Source organism: Ammospiza caudacuta, chromosome 3 (assembly GCF_027887145.1).
Source record: "Ammospiza caudacuta isolate bAmmCau1 chromosome 3, bAmmCau1.pri, whole genome shotgun sequence".
Lineage (NCBI taxonomy): Eukaryota > Metazoa > Chordata > Aves > Passeriformes > Passerellidae > Ammospiza > Ammospiza caudacuta.
In genome coordinates this window covers 7,218,274-7,229,166 of record NC_080595.1, presented here as the reverse complement: position 1 = coordinate 7,229,166, position 10,893 = coordinate 7,218,274, and the positions used below count along the sequence as shown (strand labels likewise).

Sequence of the window (10,893 nt, the reverse complement as noted above, 5' to 3'; positions counted from 1 at the left end):
AGAAAACTCATTATCTTCTCACTTCTGCCCTTATCCTGGCAAAATTTGAGAGAAATAAAGTGGTTTTGAAATGCCAGAAAACCATGAACACTGCTATGCTGGCACTGACCAGGACACACATGATGTAAAACAGCCAGGTGATGCTGTGACAGATGTGATATCCTGCCCAGCTCTGCCATCTCCAGCCACTGTCATAAACATTTTGTCTACAGCCACATTTCAGGCATTGTCAGTGAGTGACAAAAGAGGCCAGCAGCATTGGAACTGCAAATAGAAACCTACACCGTGACGCTGCTGCACCTTTTTTGATCACTCAGACCTGCAGCAAACCCTCAGCATTCCTTTAAACCTTCTCTTACCTCAAATACCTTATGTAAGAGGCATCCCAGCTGCAAAGATGTGACTGCAAAAGAGGAAAAAGGTGGTCTTGTAAAGATGTGGGGGGTGGCTAAGATGGCAGTAGAGATCTATTGAGATCACCCCAGCCTGGAGTCACTCTCCATCCACCTTGGATGTCCCATCTGCAGCAGTAAATGAATTTGCTCTTTGCCATGTGTCCAGCAGCACAGAGAGCCTTCCAGGGGCAGGGAAGAAAAGCTGTCAAGGAGAAAAAGTCTTAAATTCTCCAAGTAACATGTAAAACAAGCTGGGTCATATGCAAAAGAGAGGGGTAAGAATCAAGGGGGCTAAAAGATAATGGAGAAAGAGATAAAAGTACCAATAAAAGGAAGGAGAGGAAGACCTTTAGTCAACAAAGGAGAGGATCAGAATAAGGAGGTGACAAGGGTGCGGCCTTGGCAAACAGAGCCAAAGTCAAATAGAAAAATAACCCTGCCAGAAATAAAAGCAGAGGAGTTGAGCTTGAATAGAAGGGGAAGAAAACCAGCTGTGATGTAAAATGGGAGTGGTAGAATGAGCAGGGCAGCCCAGGGCTGGAGGCAGGGACGTGCCTCAGAGAGGGCCTTTGCCAGAGAGTGATCCAACACACAGGACTCTGTTGGACAAATTATCTGGGATGGCTGAGGCAGGGGACAGGGTATTGGGGGAGGAGATGGAGATACTGATCTGTGCAAATTCATGGAGCTTCTCTGTGAGTCAGGCACCAGAAAACTGTGCTGTGGGCTCACAAAAGTCAGGATAACCCACGGAAATAATGCCTACCGAGTGTGTTACATGGCACTTCTCTTTAATTTGACTTTAAATAGCAAAGAAATATGAGTCAATTCATGCACAGGAGAGAATGACTTTATCAAATGGCATAGTAACCACTGCACTCCCCAGCTATGATCATGTGGTACTGCTGATTTAATGATCAACTGCAAAACCCCAGCTCAGGAGAAACTTCCCACATTCCATCCCCATGTTAAACCTGAAAATCTTCCAAACTTTACAGAGGCTTGAAAACCTTTGAAATTAAAGAGCCCAGAAAAAACTGCAAGAGCAAAACCAAAATGGTTTTGTTGTAAGTGTTATGATATGTGAGACTGAAAGCCCCCATCTCCAAAACTGATCAGAAAAGGGGGTGGGAAACATTTAGAATGAATGATTAGACTGAAGATTAGAATGAATGATCAGACTGAAGCCAGAGCACTGACCTTGGCACATGCCTGAGAAGCAGCAGGGAAGCCAGATGAAGGATTCTCCAGGCAGTCCTACTCAGAGAGGGAAAACTTGGTGGATTTTAACCTCACCAGGGCAGCCAAGGGCAGAGAAAGACCATGGGTTTGTGTTCATATTGTAACAGGCATCCAACCATATGAGGACAGTTCTGGTTCTGGTGTATTTTCTTCTGGTTTTGAACCATTGGAGCAAAACTTGCTTCACATTTGGATCCTTTTCTCAATGACCATGAGACACAAGCTGTAACAAACAAACAAACAAACATTTACATAAAAATCCATCCATTTTAGCAGCTGATGCTCTCAGATATCAAACACTGCAAGACAGAAACAGAGACTCTTGTGACTCATTTGTTAAGTTGGAGTAGAAGGAAGAGCTTACCACATGCAGGGGATGATGATAAGGGTTTAAGGGCCTGCCAAGAAAAGGTAGAAAACAATGCCTTAGCACTGCTTGCTAAGGTTAAGGAGCCTGAAAAAGGGAAGAGAGGGGAGTGTTTGGAGTTTTTCAGGCTGTTATCCAGTGCTGTTAGAGGAGAATGTGGCCTCTTTGCTATCCATCCCCTGCCTGCCCTACTCTGTGTGTGTATTCTGGCTGCACCCTGGCACGCTGCCTCTCCTAAGTAGGTGCTGAATGACAAGGAGGAAAACATGGTCCTGTCTTTTTCCTTAGCTCTTACATTATTATCTTATTCTTTCTTTCTTTTTTTTTTTTTTTTTTTTTTGTTCATCTGCAAATATATTCCTTTGCTTTCACAGTAAATTAATTAAACATTCTTGGGAGTTTGGATAACACCATTATTTTGTATACACAACTACCAACTACCTGCATCAACAGTTCTCAGCAAATCTTCATTAAGAAAAATATCTCTAAGAGTTGGGAATGACCTTGTTCAGAGCATATGAGTAAGCAAAGCAATACAGTAAATTCTATTAAACAGAAGCTTTAGGTTCTCTCACAATTTAAATATAAATGTAAAATCAGAGAAGGCACACAGAGAAATTGCAACAAGCAATTGTTTATGCCTAGGGTTTGCTGGTGGGACTGTCCCTCACTGCAGAAGCATCAGTGAGGGTCGGGTACATGCACCCTGCACTCTCAGGCTATCTCAAAACCCAAAGTTAAGCTGAGGTTTAAGTATATTTAAATTCAACACTAAACATCCCATGCTCTTTCAGCGAGGCCCTCCTATCTCCAGGTAGCTTCCTCCCTATTGCCCTTTCCCTCTTCCCACCCCCACCACTCGCTGTTATCTCCGTTCCACTCCCAAATCCTGAATCCTCCTCTCCCTCCGATGGTAGGGAGCCAGCTGCCAGCCATCAGACATGCCCTGCTGTTGCCCTGTTGCTGTGTCTGGGTGCTCTCTGAACCTGGGCATCGGCCCCAGCTCTGTTGCTGCTGAGGTTTAGCAAATACAGCCCCTTGATCTTTTCATATGCATTCGCCGCGGTTTTGCGCCTCCCCGCCTCCACCACGGCTTCCTCCGAGGCTCTCTGTGTGTCTGAAGCTCTTATCAACTCCTCGGAGCGCAATACACGGACGGCACCAGCAGGTCTTGAAGTCACGTCTCACACCTCCCAGGAAATGGCTCACCCCACCAAGTCACATCCCCCTCCTAAGCGCAGGGCTAAAGTCACAACACACTATTAGTTCCTCGTGCCCAAAGCCAAGGGGACACAGCTGAATGTTCAAAGGAAAATAGATTGTGCATTTATAGAGGTCATCAGGTCTGAGCCAAGCAAGGCAGGCATCTTTCAGAGAGAACATAAGCTCTGGTCACGTTGCTTTTATTTTAACCCTCTGTCTGTGCACAGAGCTGCTGGGCAAACCTGAAATAACCTGTGCTGGGGATTGCTATCACCAGGCTCTGGCACTGTTCTGGTTCTCCATGGCACTGGGGATGTGCCCAATGTACCTTTTGTACCATACAGGAGTGCTGAAAGGGGTTCAGCCCCTTGGCCAAAGTCACTCTCAGGACACTGTGACAGCACCACCTCCCTTTCACTCCCCAGTGCTCAGGTTCTGGTTCTGACATGGTTCTGGTTCTCCACCACACTGGGGATGTGCCCAATGTACCTTTTGTACCATACAGAAGTGCTGAAAGGGGTTCAGCCCAGCCCCTTGGTCAAGGACACACTCAGGACACTGACAGCACCACCTCCCTTTCATTTCCCAGTGCTCAGGCACCTGGACACCCACTGGGACAGCCTGGAGCATGGGCAAGTCCCATTTCTGACCTGGCACAGGACTCTGGCAGGGACACAGCTGAATATCCACAATGAACAGGCAGCTTGGGCCTTCCAAGAATTTATTTCAAGGCATCTGCAAACCACCATGCCAGAGTGAGGACTACACACAGCCCATCCTGCTCAAGCTCTTCCTCGTTAAAGCTGTGAGGACTAGAAAAATGACAACTCTAAATTAAAAACATGACATCATTGCAAGATCTCAGAACTCTACCTAAAAGCTGGGATGGGCTTCAATATATAGATCTTGTGTCTGCACATTGGGAAGACCTGATAAACCTCTAAAAGCATTTCGAGGTTGTAAAGAGCTTTGTCACAATGACTAGAAGCAATCAAAGGGAAATTAAGTATTCATATAAAGATTTCCTCTTAGGCAGAATGAAAAAACCTCAAAACCTAAGCCTAGCATGCATTAACAATTTTTGCTATCAGGGCCCTGCTAGAGAAGCTGGAAATTATATGGTATTTTCCTGCCAGCAGAAACTCTGGAGCAAATGTAGTTATATATGCAACCATAAAAATGTGTCTGGACTAAAATTAATTTAATTTGTAGGATAATTATCCAGGGATTGCTTCTTCAGAGACAAGCTATCCAGGGATACTTAAACTTAAGTCTTAACAGCAAAAATATGGTTTTATTTTTTTTTAAACTTTCTCTAAATTAATGAAATCAGGTTTGTGTGACCACTGTCCCTTTTTTTTTGGTCAGTATTCTGGAGAGGGACTTTTTGCAAGGGCATGTCATAACAGGACAAGGGTGAATGGCTTCAAACTGAGATTTGAGGTTTAGATTAAGTATTAGGAAGAAATTCTTCACTGTGAGGGTGGTGAGGCCCTGGCACAGGTTCCCCAGAGAAATTGTGGATGCCCCATCCTGGAAGTGCTCAAGGCCAGGTTGGATGGGGCTTTGATCAGCCTTGTCTGTGGGGTTGGAACTAGATGATTTTTTAAGGTCCTTTCCACCCCAAACCTTTCTATGATTCTGTGATGAGATTTGAACTTTTTGGCCAATTTCAATTAAAACTGATGTAGAAATTGAGATCTCCAAGATACCAAATCTTTGCAAATTTACTCAGGTTGACAGCAGACTGCTAAATCTCCACTTCTAAAAACCTCAATCTCAGGTTTAGTGACCAGAGAATTCATGTTGAAGACAGTCACCAGAAAGAAAACAACAATAAACCTTGCTGGAATGACAAAAGACTGTGCACAAACTGTGTCCCTGCAGAGTCCCAGAAGGAACAGGGTGATGTGACATCTGACAAGCCAGAGAAGTTTGAACAGAGCCAAGGCTGCAGGGCTGGTTACAAATCACTGCATGGCAAATCCCCAGGTGTCCCATTCCCTCCAGGACTGAGCAGCAGAAGTGCTCACATGTTGGTTATTTCAAGGGCTGTGTTTGTCTTTTCAGCAAAGCCATGACTGCATGTCACACTGCATTCTGCGATGCTTCCCAAGCTCCAGTTCCTCAAGTCACATAAAGCAGGACCTTCAGCTGCACATTTAAAAGATGACTTTGTAGCACCAAGAGCCTGAGAGAACCTCCCCAGCTTGACAAAAGGTTGAAACTCACCACAGGGCCCATCTCCCCTGCTGCTCCCCAGCCTGGGTGTTTCACAGCCTGTCTTGCCCTTGCTGGATGCTCAGAGCTGGCAGCAGTGATGTGAGAGTGTGTCCTCCAGCTGAAGCTTAGAGCTGTTTTATTGCAGGTACAGGCACATTTTGTGTTGTGAGTCCTCTTGGCACAGATGCCTCAGTGCTGAGGCATTCCCAGCACAGACAAAAGCACCAGAAGTTTCTCTCCTGACAAACAGAGTGAAGATCAGTGTAAACAGTTTCTGAAGCAGCCTGTAATTTTTCATATCAACACAAGACAGTCTGCTTTTCCCTTAGAGATAGCTCTCTTAGTTTTTGCCATGTTAATTTCAAAAAGCAAGCCACTTCTGGACTTCTGTCACATCTTCTGCTTCTTGAGGGAAGACAAAAAATCCTTCTTTTCACCTTGGTGGGACACAAATAAAAGCAAGTCTGAAAACAGGAAAGGACAAAACTGAATGTCTTCTAAATGCTCCCAGCCCTTACCTGGGTATGACTCCATGAAGATATTGGTGCCTACAAGGCATCAAAAACTTCTTTGTCAGCCTACAAGGGGCACAGCAGGATGGAAAACTACTTGTGAGGGAAAGGAAAATCCACTGAATCCAGACACAGCACATTTTCCTTGCTGCAGGAGGCACACTGCACTACCCCACAGGCACAGCTTTTGGGACATCATGGGATGATTCTCTGTGGAAGCTGTGAAGTATGCCAGCATTGGGGACAGAACTGCCAGAAGGAAGCAAGGAGCTGATTTTCATGTCATCCTGCTTGCCTGGGAGGAGGCAGAAGCCTCCTATTCTGCTGTCCACCTAAAAGCACACTCTTTTACAATTGGTACTGTCCCCCTTGCTTTTGTTCAATCTTAGACCTGTTTCAAACCATGCCAATACAGAAGGGTGGCCACGAGGATCCCACTGACAAAAATTAGTGTGTGATGCTGTGAGCAATAAGAAAAGGAAAATATAATTCCTGTGCTCTGGCCTTGCTCCAGAATTGCTCTGCTTTTGCAAAAGCACATAGCACTGGAAAGCAGAAAGGAACTCATCACCAAGATATGGGAACATGCTGGAAATAGCCAGCCAGCCCAGACAGGGAAACTGAGGCAGACTAGAATAAACAGAAGTCAGCACCTGCACACAGGCAGCAGAGCCTGGCCTCCTCAGAGCACTCTCATCCACTCACAGGGATGTCTGCTAGAAAATACAACTGTCTGCAGCCAGGTAATGAGAGTCTGAGTGGGAACCCCACAGCCAGGGCCTGTGTGTGCAATCCTGGGCTGCACCAAGGGTTTTGCCCACAATTCACTCACACAGAGTTTCCCATTCCACAGGGCAGAGCCACGGGTCACACTGAATCCATGGACAACGTGGAATGTCACAAAATGTAGGGTGTGGAAGTTATTTTACTTTCATTGTAACAATGTAGACTTTTAAAAAGTCTATAATTGTTACCTCTGCGTCTCCCAAAGAAAGTTTTCAGGCCTGGGAAGCCTCGCTGTTCTTTTCCTCACCAAGGGAAGTGGGTCAGCTGCTGTCACAAGACAGCTGTTGGAACACCTCTGGAACCATAAAGGGCAAGGGAATAGAGGAGGCTTTTGGTCTGAAGGATGTCACAGCAGCCAGAGATCAAAGAGTCAGCCCATTTCCAGGTTATGAGTTGGGAACAGGTCTATTAGCTCCCAGTACTCACTCTTTCCTGAGTATCTGTCCAATATACATTGGCAGCTGTCTCAATGGGAAGTCTGACACTGAAAACCACCATGCTCCTGGGCAGTCTGTCTCAGTTTTGTTCTCTGCTAGCTCAGAATCAGATCCAGGTAGAAGCAACCCAGATGGGATCCCCTCATTTCCCTCCTGCTCCACTTGGCAGTGTTCTCTCACTTGTACAGCCATGCTGGGGGCATTGGTAACTCATGGGTAGGAATCCCAGATCTGGATTGAAAAAACCCAACCAACCAACCCCAGCTGTTGTTACTGTACAGTTAATTTAACTTGGGTAAATTCCCTGAGCACACTGTGTGGACTGACACATGCTCAGCTAAAGGGAAGGCAGCAGGACAGGGGTGAACAGTGGGGGCCCGTGGTGCCAGCAGCTCCTTAAGCCCTGGCTGCTGCTGAAAGAAAAACACATGTGTGTGTGTGAAAAAACACATTTCCTCAAAAACCTGCTCTCTCTGTCTGGCAGCCTTCATCAACCTGAAACAAATCCTAGAAACTATATTCTTATAATGGCATAATTCTAAGCAGGATTAAATCCTTCAGAAAAGAAACCGCTGCTATATTTTAGGGAATATTATTTGATGTAAGATACAATAAAACATTCCTCATGTAAATATAATCTGGAATAATTCTCTTTTGCTGCCACCTGTGGCATCTTCTAAATCTGCAAGCAAACTGCAGAGTGATTCAATGAATTTTTCACTAAAAACCTTAAATAATGCTGTCTGTGCTTTCTGGAGCCCCACTCACCTGTGCCCTTTCTCACCACTGTGCCCTCTTGTTACACTGCTAACTGAAAACATTATTGAAGTCTCATGGGTCTGACTCCTGTCTGCAGGCTACAGCCCATGATTTTGGGAACAACCTAGAAACTTCAGTCATGAAAGCATCTGGACTGCTGCACATGTAAAAGCACAAATGTTTTAGGAACAAAACTTCTAAAAACAGCTTTGAACAATTGTAACATGACTTTCTGTACAAAGTAATTTTTCTTGGGAATAAAAAGTAATATGAGCTATAAAAAGTATATGAGCTATAAAAAGTAATATGAGGACAAACCGTTTTAAGTGCCTTGGTGTTGTTGGGGTGTGCAGGCAGCATTTCAGCACAAGACCTCTCGTCTGGGAATCAGTTTTGGCAGAAGCACACGGGATGTGCCAGTGTGATGTGTAAAGGCATTAGCAAGTGGTGGAAAAGGTGATGACACCGATGTCTGCCTCTGCTGCGGCTTTCCAGGTGCATTTAACGTGCATCTTAAAAAGAAAGAGAAGTTTTTGCAGCAGCAGGAATCTGTACACCACCCGCACAGCTGGCAGCGAAGCACTGCAAGCGGAGCAGTCACGACCACGGGAAGAGATAACTCCTGTTTGCTTTATGTCTCACACCATGCACGATCCTTGACTTGCCAAAGCAGTCAGCTGCTCCAGAGCATCTACCTCCATAAGTGAATGAACTCCATAACCCGACCAGCCCAGCCGCTGTTCTGGTCCTCTCCGGGTGCCAAATTCCCAACACCCAGCTGTTTTGCGTGCGGATGCAAAGCCCGCTCCCTGCTCCCTCCTGCTGTCTGTGTGTCGGGCGGGGAGCCGAGGGCTGCCAGCCATCACCCACCCCGTGGGGCACGCTTAGAGCATCACTGACACCTCTGGGCTGGGCAAGGCAAGGCAGGGGCCGTCCCAGCGGGCACCCCACGGGCAGCCCGGGGCGCGGGCCCGGCGGGGAGCCCGGCGCTCACCTTCCCGCGGGGCCGGGCCGCCCCTCGCACCCCCGCCCCTGCCGAGCCCCCTCCCCGGCTATAAAGCACGGCCGACCGTCCGAGCCCGCTCCTCGCTGCTGCCATGGCCGCGCTGCGCTTCGGGGAGCCCTCGGCGGAGCCGCCCGCCTTCCCCGCGGGCAGGTGGCCGGGGGGCGGCGGGCCCGGCCCGGCCTCGCCCGCCCTCAGGGCGCTTCCCCCGGCCGAGCCGTCCGAGGGGGCGCCGGCGGCCTCGCAGCGTCGGAAGCGGACGAGCTTCACGGCGGCGCAGCTGGAGACGCTGGAGCTGGTTTTCCAGGACACCATGTACCCCGACATCTACCTGCGGGAGAAACTGGCCGACGCCACGCAGATCCCCGAGTCCCGCATCCAGGTGAGGGGCGCCGGCCGTGCCGTGCCGCGCCCGATGCCGCCGGGGCCGCCGCGCCGCGCTCACCGCCGCCCTCTCTCCTCCCCAGGTGTGGTTCCAGAACCGCCGCGCTAAGTCCCGCCGCCAGCGGGGCCCGCCCCGGCCCGGCCCCGCCGCGCCGCCGGGCTGCCCGCGGCCGCCCCGCTTCGCCGCCCTGCAGCGGCCCCGCTGCGCCCTCTCCGCGGCCGCCCGCACGGAGGACGGCTCGGCCCCCTACGCGTGGCCGCCCGCCGCCGGCTTCGCCCCCGGCCCCGGCTTTGAGGGCTTCCCGTCCGGCCAGCCGGAGCCCGGCCCGTTCGCGGGGAGCGCCGCCGGCCCCTTCCCGCCGGCCCGCGCCTTCTGCGGGCAGTACTCGCCCGTGTCGGACGCCGAGGACACCAGCGGCTACTCGGAGTCGGGCTCCGAGTGGGAGGAGAACGCGCTCGGCGCTTTCCGCGCCCTGTGAGCGCCGCCGCGGCGGGACCGGCCCCGGAGGGAGTTAAACCGGGCGGGTTGAGCCCTCCCGCCGCTCGGGCGGGGAGCAGTCACACACCGCGCTACCTCACTGCTGCTCTGCCACTGTTGCACTTTATCCGCTACTAACTGATTGTACCTATTTATTTAAGAAAGATACGGGTCGGCTCCATCAGCTGAGGGCATCTTTTTACACTGTATTTAAAGCTTTCTTGTATCTTGTTTAGTGTATCTATTTAACCTTCTTTAGCCAAAAAGCTAACCCAAATCCACTGTGTTTTGGGGATGGGGGCTTGTCGTAAAAAATGTGGTCTGTTGGGGTTTTTTGACCAAGGAAAAGAAAATAAAGGTTTACATTTTTGATCTCTTGTGTGTGTACCTGGTGCAGGGGGGCAAGGTTTCTTACCTTGGCTGATGGTGGGGTAGAGGAGTGGTAGATATCAGCTGCAGGTTCTCCTCCCAGGTCCTGGAGAGCTATGGCTGCAGTTCAGATGTTGGTGAGAGACCTAAGGGCCCAAAGGACAGGTTACAGAAACTGCCTTAAACTTCCTCTGTCTGTATTTGTCTTAAATCTGCCCTAAACAAACATCCCCATCCCTAAATGAAAATGGAATGTCTGGCCTAAGTAATACAAACCCCCAGATCTCAAGTGCTCAGACAAAAGCCTCCAGGTCTGCCACTTAAGCCAAGGATAATGTTAAACTAAGAGAAATGGGAGCATTTTGTGGACACTGTAAGGGTGCTTTAGCTGTAGGCAGGGACTACTCAGAAGCTGTTCACATGATCTCTCATGGGCTGAATGGCTCAGCACTGAGAATGGCAAAACCAGTAACAACAGAAGTCTCTGCTCTAATTCAATTTATTGAGAAAGGACACATTACTCTGTATGTATTTTGAGCATAAGACAAATTCTTCCTGCTTATAAAACAGTACTTCAGAGCCTAGCAGAGCAAGTTATAAATTATGGAAAAGCACCCAAATGTCAGAAGCACAGGAAAAATGAAATACCCTGTACCAGGAATTAAGCCCCACAGAATAAGGTTACCAGTGCACAAAATCCCTCACTGCCACCCCATAACATACCTGTGCTGTGAG

At 48.8% G+C, this 10,893-nt stretch overlaps 1 protein-coding gene across 1 annotated transcript; it reads left to right on the top strand.

Moving 5' to 3' along the window:
- Positions 1–9,021: 9,021 nt before the first annotated feature.
- Positions 9,022–9,790, top strand: MIXL1 (Mix paired-like homeobox). The gene is made up of 2 exons (XM_058802673.1): positions 9,022–9,309; positions 9,395–9,790. The coding sequence occupies exons 1-2, from the start codon at positions 9,022–9,024 to the stop codon at positions 9,788–9,790; spliced, it is 684 nt and encodes a 227-aa protein (XP_058658656.1).
- The last annotated feature ends 1,103 nt before the right edge of the window (positions 9,791–10,893 follow it).